Source organism: Rana temporaria, chromosome 8, assembly GCF_905171775.1.
Source record: "Rana temporaria chromosome 8, aRanTem1.1, whole genome shotgun sequence".
Taxonomy (NCBI): domain Eukaryota; kingdom Metazoa; phylum Chordata; class Amphibia; order Anura; family Ranidae; genus Rana; species Rana temporaria.
The window spans coordinates 185443579-185458212 of NC_053496.1; the positions used below are offsets into that span (position 1 = coordinate 185443579).

At 49.1% G+C, this 14634-nt stretch overlaps 2 protein-coding genes and 1 long non-coding RNA gene across 3 annotated transcripts; all 3 read right to left on the reverse strand.

Moving 5' to 3' along the window:
• Window positions 1-3035: 3035 nt before the first annotated feature.
• Window positions 3036-5592, reverse strand: LOC120909632 (gastrula zinc finger protein XlCGF17.1-like). Its single transcript, XM_040321391.1, has 4 exons — window positions 5556-5592; window positions 5250-5471; window positions 4648-4783; window positions 3036-4143 (listed from the first exon to the last, which is right to left on the reverse strand). The coding sequence occupies exons 2-4, from the start codon at window positions 5349-5351 to the stop codon at window positions 3221-3223; spliced, it is 1161 nt and encodes a 386-aa protein (XP_040177325.1). The 5' UTR covers window positions 5352-5471; window positions 5556-5592; the 3' UTR covers window positions 3036-3220.
• A 517-nt stretch (window positions 5593-6109) lies between these two features.
• Window positions 6110-7994, reverse strand: LOC120909692. The gene is made up of 3 exons (XR_005741354.1): window positions 7956-7994; window positions 7335-7379; window positions 6110-6192 (listed from the first exon to the last, which is right to left on the reverse strand). It is a non-coding gene; the product is annotated as an uncharacterized LOC120909692 (long non-coding RNA).
• Window positions 7995-11062: 3068 nt separating this feature from the next.
• Window positions 11063-12188, reverse strand: LOC120909650 (gastrula zinc finger protein XlCGF49.1-like). The gene has a single exon (XM_040321413.1). The coding sequence runs from the start codon at window positions 12033-12035 to the stop codon at window positions 11250-11252; it is 786 nt and encodes a 261-aa protein (XP_040177347.1). The 5' UTR covers window positions 12036-12188; the 3' UTR covers window positions 11063-11249.
• Window positions 12189-14634: the final 2446 nt, after the last annotated feature.

The window sequence follows — 14634 nt, forward strand, 5'->3', positions numbered from 1 at the left end:
TTTGGAGTGTGGGAGGAAACTGGAGTACCCGGAGGAAACCCAAGCGCATCGAGATCCTACGGGGTAAATGACTGCACCAGACAGGAAGACTCGATTTGAACCAGCGACCCTTTTTGCTGCTAGGTGAAAGTGCTAACCACTACACCACTGCGCTGGTGACGAATAGAGGAATTGCCAGACCCTTTCAGAATCCAAAACACCACCTTAGGTGGGAAAGAGGATCTTGGGTGCAAGGCCACTTTATCTTTGTGCAGACAGGGGCAGGGCGCAGACACCGTGACGCTTTCCTGAGTGGCTCTGTCACGAGTGGTGCACAGTTTCACCGCCGCAGTTTAAGGAAAGCAGGATAACTAAAGCTGGATGAAGATACAGGACACAAGAACTCTGCTCTGGAAAGATGGCAAGCAATCCAGCATTTGACACCGAACTTCTTTGAAATCAGATTCCCACTCTCTATCCACTAACATGCTCCTTCTACTCTTCCTTCTCACATGTGTCTCACGGTGTCTTCTATCCTCAAATTATCCTTACTCTACCCCTCTTCTCTAACCCGCGGCATACACATATCACCCTCATTCCTACCCTCTCCCTACTACTGCACCCATCATCACCTGCAATTACTGAACCCACATGCTGACCTAAACACCAGGGAAGTTAGACACGTCCCACTCCCATCTTTCCTTCCTCACCTTCCTTCTTCTAGTCTCGGGGGACATTTCTCCAAATCCTGGTCCTCCATTTTCAAACTGCAAACCATATATCCGAAACCCCTCCTCCTCTGGCAAAAGCCGCAATCCACTCAGTTTAACTTTTATCCATGTTAACATGTTAACGAACACACAATTTGCACAAGTCACATCAACCATTATAATTAACATTCATTTCTGGTATTTAGGAACACAATTTCAGCTTGATGGTGACCGAGACTCTATACAATAGTAGGAAATAGGGCTGTGGAAATTAACTATTAATTCCTTGATTAACCGTAAAAAAAATTATCGCCTAGTGGGACCCAACCAGCAGTGACACCCCCTCCTTCTCTCTCCTAGAGGGACCCAACCAGCAGTGACACCCCCTCCTTCTCTCTCCTAGAGGGACCCAACCAGCAGTGACACCCCCTCCTTCTTTCTCCTAGAGGGACCCAACCAGCAGTGACACCCCCTCCTTCTCTCTCCTAGAGGAACCCAACCAGCAGTGATACCTCCTCCTTCTCTCTTCTAGAGGAACCCAACCAGCAGTGACACCCCCTCCTTCTCTCTCCTAGAGGAACCCAACCAGCAGTGATACCTCCTCCTTCTCTCTTCTAGAGGAACCCAACCAGCAGTGACACCCCCTCCTTCTCTCTCCAAGAGGGACCCAACCAGCAGTGACACCCCCTCCTCTCTTCTAGAGGGACCCAACCAGCAGTGACACCCCCTCCTTCTCTCTCCAAGAGGGACCCAACCAGCAGTGACACCCCCTCCTTCTCTCTCCAAGAGGGACCCAACCAGCAGTGATACCCCCTCCTTCTCTCTCCTAGAGGGACCCAACCAGCAGTGACACCCCCTCCTTCTCTCTCCTAGAGAAACCCAACCAGCAGTGACACCCCCTCCTTCTCTCTCCTAGAGGGACTCAACCAGCAGTGACACCCCCTCCTTCTCTCTTCTAGAGGGACCCAACCAGCAGTGACACCCCCTCCTTCTCTCTTCTAGAGGGACCCGACCAGCAGTGACACCCCCTCCTTCTCTCTCCTAGAGGGACCCAACTGGCAGTGACACCCCCTCATTCTCTCTCCTAGAGGGACCCAACCAGCAGTGACACCCCCTCCTTCTCTCTCCTAGAGGAACCCAACCAGCAGTGACACCCCCTCCTTCTCTCTCCTAGAGGAACCCAACCAGCAGTGACACCCCCTCCTTCTCTCTCCTAGAGGGACCCAACCAGCAGTGACAGCCCCTCCTTCTCTCTCCTAGAGGGACCCAACCAGCAGTGACACCCCCTCCTTCTCTCTCCTAGAGGGACCCAACCAGCAGTGACACCCCTCCTTCTCTCTCCTAGAGGGACCCAACCAGCAGTGACACCCCCTCCTTCTCTCTCCTAGAGGAACCCAACCAGCAGCGACACCCTCTCCTTCTCTCTCCTAGAGGGACCCAACCTGCAGTGACACCCCCTCCTTCTCTCTCCTAGAGGAACCCAACCGGCAGTGACACCCCCTCCTTCTCTCTCCTAGAGGGACCCAACCAGCAGTGACACCTCCTCCTTCTCTCTCCTAGAGGAACCCAACCAGCAGTGACACCCCTCCTTCTCTCTCCTAGAGGAACCCAACCAGCAGTGACACCCCTCCTTCTCTCTCCTAGAGGGACCCAACCAGCAGTTACACCCCCTCCTTCCCTCTCCTAGAGGGACCCAACCAGCAGTGACACCCCCTCCTTCTCTCTCCTAGAGGGACCCAACCAGCAGTGACACCCCCTCCTTCTCTCTCCTAGAGGGACCCAACCAGCAGTGACACCCCTCCTTCTCTCTCCTAGAGGGACCCAACCAGCAGTTACACCCCCTCCTTCCCTCTCCTAGAGGGACCCAACCAGCAGTGACAACCCCTTCTTCTCTCTCCTAGAGGGACCCAACCAGCAGTGACACCCCCTCCTTCTCTCTCCTAGAGGGACCCAACCAGCAGTGACGCCCCCTCCTTCTCTCTCCTAGAGGGACCCAACCAGCAGTGACACCCCCTCCTTCTCTCTCCTAGAGGGACCCAACCAGCAGTGACATCCCCTCCTTCTCTCTCCTAGAGGCACCCAACCAGCAGTGACACCCCCTTCTTCTCTCCCCTAGAGGGACTCAACCAGCAGTGACACCCCCTCCTTCTCTCTCCTAGAGAAACCCAACCGGCAGTGACACCCCCTCCTTCTCTCTCCTAGAGGGACCCAACCAGCAGTGACACCCCCTCCTTCTCTCTCCTAGAGGGACCCAACCAGCAGTGACACCCCCTCCTTCTCTCTCCTAGAGGGACCCAACCAGCAGTGACACCCCTCCTTCTCTCTCCTAGCAGAGGAAGCCAGACAGAACTTTGAAGTCTTTAGTGATCTCCGATTTCCTTATAAAGTGTTTCTTCCATGATAAAGATCAGAGGAGCGCTCAGCCACGTGTTTTCTGAGGTGTATATCAAGGTGAGCTTCTTCCCAGTGTGAGATCTCTGATGTACGGCAAAATATGATCCATATAGAAAACATTTCCCACACTCAGGACACTAATTCACCTCGAGGGTTGTGTGGGTTTTCCGATGTTTGGTGAGAACAGACTTCCATGAAAAACTTTTCCCGCACTCAGAGCATGGATAAGGTTTCTCTGTGTGAGAAATTTGGTGTTTGACAAGATCTGATTTCCGCGAATAACATTTACCGCACTCAGGACAGGAAAACTGAGTTTCCCGCACGTGGCATATCTGATGTTTAGCAAGACTGGTATCCCATGAAAAACATTTCCCACACTCAGCACAAGAATACGGCTTCTCCCCCGTGTGAGTCCTCTGATGTGTGATAAGATTGCCCTTCCTTGAAAAACATTTCCCGCACTCAAGGCAGGAAAATGGCTTCTCCCCCGTGTGAGTTCTTTGGTGCTTAACAAGGGCTGAGTTCTGTGGAAAACACTTCCCACACTCAGGGCAAACATAAGGTTTCTCGCCCGTGTGAGACCTCTGATGTATGGAAAGATGAGACCTCTGTGAAAAACATTTCCCACACTCAGGGCAGGAATACAACTTCTCTCCCGTGTGTAGTCTCTGATGTTGGGCAAGATTGGACTTTAATGAAAAACATTTTCCACACTCAGGACAGGAATGCGGCTTCTCACCCGTGTGCAATCTCTGATGTAAAGAAACATGGGACTTTCGTGAAAAACATTTACCGCAGTCAGGGCAGGAATATGGCTTCTCTTCTGCGTGAGATTTGTCATGTATGATAAGTACTGAAATATGAGGACTTCCAGCATCATCCCTCAGAAAATGAGGTTCGTTAGTGGGATCCGATGGTCTATCCACACTGTGAAGTCCTCCATCCATAGTGGAGCTTATTGTCTTTTCTCCTCCACAATCTCCTGTGATGTCCTCGTCTTCCATTTTACAAGCTGGAGATAAAGTGAGACGATCCTTTGAGGGTTTCTCCATGGCGTGTCCTGGAAAAATAGAAAAACATCATCAATAGATATGAGAGGGTTAGTTCTCTTCCATCAAGATTCCATCTGGATCAGGTAGATATAAGTGAGGAGATGTTCTATGTGGAGGTCCCAACCAGCTGGGACACTTCCCCCCATCAAAGAACCTTTGGTCCTCCTCCCAGATCACTTCTACATTTACACAGCCTGGTCAGAAGAGCAGGAACCAATGGGGACTGGGAGGGGCGTGCTCTTTACACAACCACAAGCCTAGGCACTGGGGCATGTGATCTCTGATAGACAAGAGGGGCAAAGGCTCAATCTGTGTTATCATATCTGTGCTACTGTAACTAGGAGTGACACACAACCTAATACTGCCAGCTGAACCCCAGGACGGGTATCAGAACAGGGAGGGGACCATTATCAACCTATCATTGGCTGATATCACTCAGCTCCCGTCCTACTCTGGACCAATCAGTGTGCAGTAACAGAGCAGAGATAAGAGAAGAATATATTATGGGTCACCTGTGCTGATCTCTGTAGAAGTGTCCTCCTCTATGAATGTCCTCGTCATTCCAGCCTCCTCCGTATATTGCTGATCATCCCTCACATACGTCTCTTCTACGTCACACTCAACTTTCATGATCATCAGATCTTCACCCTAAACCAACAGAATGGCAGAAAATAACATCTGTAACATAGAAGTATTTATGATGTGAGATCACATAGAAAATATCATCTTGTAGAGTCCACACATCATCTCCACATGTCAGAGTGTTCAATCACTTTATGTTCCCGACCCTCAACTCCACCTACCTGATGATGGTGGGGGATGGTGTGACCTTCCTGTGTGGAATCCCGGGAATACAGAGGACGGGGACATCTCTCTGGTTGGTTTCTCTTACTTGGTGGCTCCATCATGATGTCCTTGTAAAATTCCTTGTGTCCTTCAGAAAGATGCTTCATCACTCCATAATCCTCATCCTCCTCTGTTATCTCTTCTTTAACCTCAACTTTAGAATCAGTCAGGTTTCCACTCTGAATATAGAATAAAAATGACATCAATGGTAACAATGCAGATAATGTACAGATCCTAATGATACTATCAGTGATTGTTCCTCATCTACCTGATGATGGTGAGGGATGGTGTGACCTTCCTGTGTGGAATCCCGGGAATACAGAGGTCGGGGACATCTCTCTGGTGGGTTTTTGTTACTAGTTGGATCCATCTTGACGTGCTTGTAGAAATCCGTGTGGCCCTCAGAAAACTCCTCTATCACTCCATACTCCTCATCCTCCTCTTTAAACTCTTTTTTAACGACAACATTATCATCCCCGAGGATTCCACTCTGAATATATAAGACATTCGTTATAACAAGCTTTTATATAACCAGTACATGTCAATAATCATGGTGAGGTATGGTGTGACCTACCTGTGTGGAATCCCGGGAATACAGAGGACGGGGACATCTCTCTGGTGGGTTTCTGTAGCTGGATGACTCCACCATGGTGTCCTGGTACAGATCTTTGTGTTCTTCCTCCATCACCCCATCCTCATCATCCTCCTCTTTTATCTCTTCTTTAACCTCAACTTTAGGATCTCTCAGGTTTCCACTCTGAATATAGAATAAAAATGACATCAATGGTAACAATGCAGATAATGTACAGATCCTAATGATACTATCAGTGATTGTTCCTCATCTACCTGATGATGGTGGGGGATGGTGTGACCTTCCTGTGTGGAATCCCGGGAATACAGAGGACGGGGACATCTCTCTGGTGGGTTCCCATTACTGGATCCATCTGTAGGAAACACACACACTGACTGAATACATTGTTTCTATGTGTTTATCAGATGATGGGGGATCTAGGTGGAGCCTCCGTACTGCTCTCTCCTTTACAATAAAGTCTCCTCTTACCCGGTGATGTGAGGGGCGGCTGATTCTCCATCATGACGTCCTTGTAGAGATCCTTGTGTTGTTCTGATAACTCCTCTATCACTCCATACTCCTCTTCCTCCTCTTTATACTCCTCTTTAATACCAATGTTATCATCCCCGAGGCTTCCACTCTAAATATATAAGAAATAAATTATACCAAAGTTGCATATATCTATATTTATATATTAGGGTTGTCCCGATACCGATACTAGTATCGGTATCGATTCCGAGTATTTGCCGGAGTACTCGTACTCCCGCAAATACCCCCGATACCGAAATTGAATACTCCCCCCCGCCGCATCCCGCCACCGTTACGCCGCATCCCGCCGCATTCCCGCTGCCACCGACTGCTTAATACGCGCAGGGAACATTACAGCTTTCATTTGAATAGCTGTAGTGTTTCCCACCGCGCCTCGTATAGACACTCCCCCTTGCTCGGGTGAACTGTCCAATCCCGAGCAAGGGGGAGTGTCTATACACAGCGCGGCGCGAATCATTACAGCTATTCAAATGAAAGCTGTAATGTTCCCTGCGCGTATTAACCAGTCGGCGGCAGCGGGATGCAGGTAAGGGGGACATGACTGGATATGGGGGGAGACATGGCTGCATATGAGGGACATGGCTGGATATGGGGGGAGACATGGCTGCATATGGGGGATATGGGGGGAGACATGGCTGCATATGGGGGACATGGCTGGATATGGGGGGGGAGACATGGCTGCATATGGGGGGACATGGCTGGATATGGGGGGAGACATGGCTGCATATGGGGGGACATGGCTGCATATGGGGGGGACATGGCTGGATATGGGGGAGACATGGCTGCATATGGGGGGAGACATGGCTGCATATGGGGGGAGACATGGCTGCATATGGGGGGAGACATGGCTGCATATGGGGGGAGACATGGCTGCATATGGGGGGGGGGACATGGCTGGATATGGGGGGGGGGACATGGCTGGATATGGGGGGGGGACATGGCTGGATATGGGGGGGGGGACATGGCTGCATACGGGGAGACATGGGTGGATATGGGGGCAGACATGGCTGCATCTGTGGGGGGACATGGCTGCATCTGGGGGGGGACATGGCTGGATATGGGGGGGGACATGGCTGCATTTGGGGACACATTTAAAAAAAAGTATTGGTATTCGGTATCGGTGAGTACTTGGAAAAAAGTATCGGTACTTGTACTCAGTCCTAAAAAAGTGGTATCGGGACAACCCTATTATATATATATATTATAAACTACCAATAATTGCTAATTATGCACCTGATCATGGCGAGGAATCCTCTCATTCATGTTGCGGCGCTCCTTCTAAATAGAAAAAAAAAGTTAAGTTTTTGGTTTTATTTTAGCGCAATTTTAAGCCCTAGTCACCCTTCCCCCCTGGCATTTATTTCTGCAGCCACCTTACGTAAGGGCAGATGATTCTGGTAGCATTTACTTCTTGAAATCCATCTGCCCTTAGCTCAGGCATGCAGGCAGGAGGGTGTGGTTAGCTGAGGAAGCCCCTCCATCCATGAAGACTCCTGGGATGAATAACATCATATTGGCCTAGTCCAGAAACCAGGAAGTAAATGAAACGGTTTCAAAAGAGTAAATACAATCTACTTTCCTATCTATTCACTAATGATAGCAGCATAAGGATTATAAAATAGTTCATGTTGATTAAGAGAGTGAAGTTCTGCTTTAAGCCCACCCCGGCGACGACAACAGAACTCTCAAAAGACGTAGATGTGCTCTTGAGCGAGTGTAGCGTAAAACCAAATTCAGGCTAAGCTTTGCCCTGTCGAAAACTGCCCCCCTAAAATATAATTCCACCCTCCATGCATCCTATGTGAGGGAAAAGAGGGACAGAGACGAGAGCTATGATAAATAATATCTTATTACCTCCTCTATTGCCAGTTCCAGCAATGTCTCCTCTCTACTTCCTCCCGACTCACCTCTCACCCGGAACTTCCTGTCTGTACCTGACATCACTTCCTGTCTTCCATAGAGACTTCCTGTCTGGGTAGACATGAGATCACCACCTTGTGGAAGTCAGAGGAACTGCAGCCCCCCCCCGAGAAACATCTCGTAGTTTGAACACGGTCTTGTAATTTTTGCCAAGTGTCCCTGATGCTGCAAAACTAGGGTTGTTGTGACCTCATCCCTTGAAAACAAAACACATATTAATTACAGAGGTTCTGTGGCAAATTAAAGTGGTTGTAAACTCCCAAAAAATAAAAACCTGCAAGACAAAGGCATAATAAGCTAGTATGCATCGCATATAGGTCCCAGGCCTCCTTTGATCTAATGAGAACCTCCAGGGCCAGGGATAGCTGACATCCTTTTGTATGTGGTGGGTTGTGAGTCATGGTGGGTGTATAGTTGTCAAAGTTGTTGGGCGCCAGTAGGGTTGCTAGCTTGGCACTCCCGATACTTCTCAAGCTTCACCCATGCTGGTCTGCTCAGTCCCTGGCTTGACACACAAGGCTGCTCGGCAAGCATCACCTCCGCTGGCTTGGTCCCTGGCTTGACTCCTGCTGAAAGTTCCCAATTCTTCACCATCATCTGGTGAGAATGCTGCTCTGGTACTTGCTTCAGTTACTCACTGTGGTCCCTGGTAATAAGGCAGATAGTCCCTTACTGGCGACAGCTTCCCCTCTACCTCCGACCACGACAGGTTGTCCAGCTGGCAGAACCATCTCTTCTGGTGAGACTGCAAGCCGCAAACCCAACCCTACACTGCTCTTTTGCTTTTGTTTTTTCCTGGGATGGGATGAGATCCAGGGAGAACTGGATGACTATCAGGCAGCATCACTGAGACCTCCCCCCTAATTCTAGAATGTACTGAACCTTCTAGAAAAATTGGAGGAGTAGTAAGGTGGAGCTGCCTGGAGTATTCTGAGGGCCCTGACCAATCCCCAACTTGGGTTGGCAGGTGGCAGGCCCCCTCAAATACTCAGTCAGCCCAGCCAGGCAGGAGAGTTTCGGGTGGAAGCTGGAGATGGAGTGTTAGGCTGTTGTGGCCTTTGAGGGAGCTCCCCAGTGGGGGGGGGGACCTTGGGCTTGTGTGCAGATGGGACCTTCCCAAAACCACGGTGGTGTCTTGGCCAAGAGACAGTGGGAGCAAGGATAGGACAGCGGGAGAACACAAGCAACACGAACAGCCAAGAGGGCCGGTGAGTGACACACAGTCAGGTCTAGGGTTGCCACCTTTACTTCAAGGCAAACCCGAACACTTTTACGGCACAAGGCAATTTTCTTTTTTAAGTAAACACTATAGGTCTATAAAAATCCTGGGACACATTTGGGTGCCCCAAGGAGAGTAGTAATGTAGCGCACAGAGCGTGAAAGTGGGTGTGGCCAAATTGCTCTTGATGACATTATCACCCCACCCTTCAGTGATGCCAAACCTGCCCTCAAACAGCCGCCGTCAGTGGTGGAGTGAAACCCGGGCACATAATTCAAAACCCGAACTGTCCGGGTGAATTTTGGACAGGTGGCAACACTAAGTCAGGAGGACTGGGAGGAATGTCTGAGAGGACTGGGATGTAGAGGTTTGGCTGGTGTTGGTGTTTTCTCGCATAAGTATTAAGGAGCGTTTCCTTCTGTGCATTTGTGAGTGAGGCAGAGGGTCTCGAATGTGACCCGATCCTTTACGGCTAGCCAATGGAGGGTCCTCAGGGACGGAGTGATTGATTCCCAGTTTTTTTTTACCTGTTACCAGTCTGGCTGCCGTGTTCTGGACGACTTGTAGACAAGAAATCTGGTATTTGGGGAGTCCGAGGTAGAGGGAGTTTGTGTAGTTGAGTCGGGAATTGATGATTGTTCCAACTACTACCGCTGTTTCCTCTTCCGGGATGACGCTTGTAAGACCGCTGCGCAAATACGGTGACAGAAAGTATTGCAACGACCGCCATATTATTCCCTAGGGTGTTATATAATTTTTTAATTATATATATATATATATATATATATATATATATATATATATATATATATATATATATAATGTTTGGGGGTTCTAATTAGAGGGAAGGAGATGGCAGTGAAAACAGACAGGGGAAGCTCCATTAGCATTGCTGGTTGTCTTGTTATACCAACGGCCACCACAAGATGATGACAGAAGGAAGCATAGGCCTGCAGTTGGCCGCAAAGCCGCGGCCTCAATTACCGTTCGTCGCAGCCCGACACGATCACCCAGCTGTTCCACCCCAGGTCGCTAATTCTAGTCGCAATTGCGACCTGGCGCCCGGGGTTTATCGAACCCTGAGTAGACCTGTGCTACACAAACCTCGGAGGGCTTCACAGAACAGCTATATTTATACTGAGATTAAATGACACACAGGTGGACACTATTTACTAATTAGGTGACTTCTGAAGGCAATTGGTTCCACTAGATTTTAGTTAGGGGTATCAGAGTAAAGGGGGCGCCATACAAATCCCCCCCCCCACTTTTCACATATTTGTATCATTTTCCTTCCACTTCACAATTTTTTTTATGCTTTTTTTTTTAAGTGTATTTTGTACGTGTACTCGAGAGAGGAGCCGGACTGCAGGAGTTGGGAGTAGGCAGGCCTCCCCCAGAGGCAATTTGCCACCTTTCTCCATGCCCCGGGTGGCAATGGTGGGTGTGTGAGGGGGTCCTCCCACACAGCCCGCCCTACCTGCTCCACTTTGAAGCCCAACGGGGCAGAGGGACTCCCTACAAGGGAGTGAGAGGATCTAGCCCGCTCAACCAGCCCCGTTAGTCCTTCGCCTCTCTTTTTAGAGACCGCGTGGTCAAAGTGCGTGCATGTTAACTCAATTTTGAGTGCGTGTAAGTGTGGTGGTTTTTGTGGGAGGGGGTGGGCGTACTAAGCGCAGGCTTACCTCGCATAGCACACCCACCGGGAGCCGGGCTGAGACCAACAAACTCAATTCACATGTAGCCGAGACCGGGATCCGAACCTCTTCCACTTCACAATTATGCGCCACTTTGTGTTGGTCTATCATATAAAATCACAATAAAATACATTTATTATTTATTTTTGGTTGTAACATGACAAAATGTGGGAAATTTCAAGGGGTGTGAATACTTTTTCCAAGTCACTGTATAGAAGACATTTCTTGCTCTCTGGACAGCAATACACCTCGAGGATTGTGTGGGTTTTCTAATGCTTGGTAAGACCAGACTTCTCTGAAAAACATTTCCCGCACTCAATTCGCCTTCTCCCCAGTGTGAGAAACTTGGTGTATAAGAAGATCTGATTTCAGTGAATAACTTTTCCCGCACTCGGTGCAGGCATACGGCTTCACCCCTGTGTGAGATCTCTGGTGCACAGCAAGTTTGGATTTCCGGGCATAAAGTTTCCCGCACTCGGAGCAGGAATACGGCAACTCCCCCGTGTGCGATCTACGATGCGTGATAAGATCTGATCTCCGGACATAACATTTCCCGCACTCAGGGCAGGGGAACGGACTCTGCCCCGTGTGGGTCCGCTGATGTATAGCGAGCTCGGTTTTCCGCGTATAACTTTTCCAACACACATTGCAGGTGAAGGGCTTCTCACCCGTGTGCAATCTATGATGTGACGTTAGATTGGATTTATGGGAAAAACTCTTTCCGCACTCCGAACAGGAATACGGCTTCTCACCCGTGTGCAATCTCTGATGCGAGATTAGATGGGAGTTCTTTGAAAAACATTTCCCGCACTCGGGGCAGAAATACTGCTTCTTCTCAGGACTGTGAGATCTCTGATGTATAGAAAGGCTTAATTCGGAGTAAAAACTTTCCCCACATTTAGGACAGGAAAAATTCTCATCCCCCCGAATTCCACAATTATTCCAGTCAGTACGAGGCTGGTCAGAGGATCCAGATGGTCTACCCACAATGGGAAGTCCACCATCCACGTTTGAGGTCGTTGTCTTTTCTCCTGTGATGTCCTCATCTTCCATTTTACAACCTGGAGATAAAGTGAGACGATCCTTTGAGGGTTTCTCCATGGCGTGTCCTGGAAAAATAGAAAAACATCATCAATAGATCTGAGAGGGTTAGTTCACTTCCATCAAGATTCCATCTGGATCAGGTAGATATGAGTGAGGAGATGTTCTCTGTGGAGGTCCCAACCAGCTGGGACTCTTCCCCTCATCAAAGAATCTTTGGTCCTCCTCCCAGATCACTTCTACATTTACACAGCCTTGTCAGAAGAGCAGGAACCAATGAGGGCTGGGAGGGGCGTGCTATTTACCAGTGGCAACACTAGGGTTGGTGTCACCTGGTGTGGTAAAACATGGCGTCACCCCACCTCCACCAACTATAGTCGCCCTTCAGTAGATCCCCCTCCACTAAGTATAAACCGCCCTCCATTAGTACAGACCCCCCCAGGACAAAGCATCCCCTCCATTAATAGAGACCCCCCAGGACATAGCACCCTCTCCATTTGTAACCCCCCTAGGACAAAGCACCCCCCCCCATTAGTAAAGACCCCCTTCATTAGTACAGACCCCCAGGACAAAGCACCCCCCTCTACTAGTAAACTCCCCCCAGGACAAACTCCCCCTCCATTAGTACAGACCCCCTCAGGACAAAGCATCCCCCTCCATTGGTAAAGACCCCCAAAACAAAGCATCCCCTCCATTAGTAAAGACCCCCCCCCCCCCAGGACAGAGCACCCCCTCCATTAGTAGAGATCCCCCAGGACATAGCACCCTCTCCATTAGTAACCCACCCCAGGACAAAGCCCTCTGCCGCTTACCGGAGCCCTGCCTGGGTATGGAGACGAGTGAGGGGAAGATGGCCCCCACCCATCTCCATATCATTGCAGGGCGGAAGCAACGTCCACTGTTATACAAGTTGTACACTCACTACACAACATTGTAGCAAAGTGTTATTTCTTCAGTGTTGTCACATGAGAAGATAGAAGAAAAAAAAAAAAAATGTACCCACCTTTGACAGATACTATCTACAGTGGAACCTCGGATTACGAGTATAATCCGTTCCAGGAGAATGCTTGTAATCCAAAGTACTCGCATATCAAAGCGAATTTCCCCATTGAAGTCAATGGAAACGAAAATAATTTGTTCCGCATTGACTTCAATGGCATGCAATACCGCATGTGGCCAGAGCCGGAGGGGGCGCCGGAGTGGCCCTGGGAAAACGGGCGGAAAGGCCCGAGGACAGTTCAGCTGACCTCGGAAAGACTCCGTTCACGAGCCTTGCCGAGGTCAGCCAAACTGTCCTCGGGCCTTTCTGAACGGCGACCATCGGCGCCGTTTGGCTCCGGCACCCCCCACCGATTTGGCCTGAATCCTGCTTGTTTTATGAGACAACACTCGCAAACCGAGTTAGGACTTTTAGAAATACAGCGCTCGTATTGCGAAATGCTTGTTAACCGCGTTACTCGCAATCCGAGGTTCCACTGTATACCGTTTTTGTGCGTGTTTGCAAAATTAAAGTGGGCCGGTCTGGATGAAGTCCAGGGCCAATTTTTTGTCCCAGTCCAGCCCTGCCTCTGATAAACAAGTGGTTTAAAGTTCAGACCCTTTACCATAGAACAAGTAACCATGGGCCTAGGCAGTGAGCTGTAACAGAGCGAAGATAAGAGAAGAATATACGATGGCTCACTTTTGCTTTTCTTTGTAGAAGATCCCTCCTCCGTATATTGCTGATCATCCCTCATATACGTCTCTTCTACGTCACCCTCAACTTTTACGATAATCAGATCTTCACCCTAAACCAACAGAATGGCAGAAAATAACATCTGTAACATAGAAGTATTTATGATGTGAGATCACATAGAAAATATCATCTTGTAGAGTCCACACATCATCTCCACATGTCAGAGTGTTCAATCACTTTATGTTCCCGACCCTCAACTCCACCTACCTGATGATGGTGGGGGATGGTGTGATCTTCCTGTGTGGAATCCCGGGAATACAGAGGACGGGGACATCTCTCTGGTGGGTTCCTGGTATTAGGTGACTCCAGCATGATGTACTTGTAGAGATTCTTGTGTCCTTCAGAAACGTGCTCCATCACACCAAATTCCTCATCCTCCTCTTTTATCTCTTCTTTAACCTCAACTTTAGGATCTCTCAGGTTTCCGCTCTGAATATATAATAAAAATGACATCAATGGTAACAATGCAGATAATGTACAGATCCTAATGATACTATCAGTGATTGTTCCTCATCTACCTGATGATGGTGGGGGATGGTGTGACCTTCCTGTGTGGAATCCCGGGAATACAGAGGACGGGGACATCTGTCTGGTGGGTTCCCATTACTGGATCCATCTGTAGGAAACACACACACTGACTGAATACATTGTTTCTATGTGTTTATCAGATGATGGGGGATCTAGGTGGAGCCTCCGTACTGCTCTCTCCTTTACAATAAAGTCTCCTCTTACCCGGTGATGTGAGGGGCGGCTGATTGTCCATCATGACGTCCTTGTAGAGATCCTTGTGTCCTTCTAAATTGTTTCTCTCCTCCATGGAGAATTTCCCAGAATTCCCATCACTGCTCACCTCTCCTGTCAGCAGCTTAGTGATCTTGCTGGTGACTTCTAGAATCTTCTCCATTTTATTTCTCTCTGGTTTTT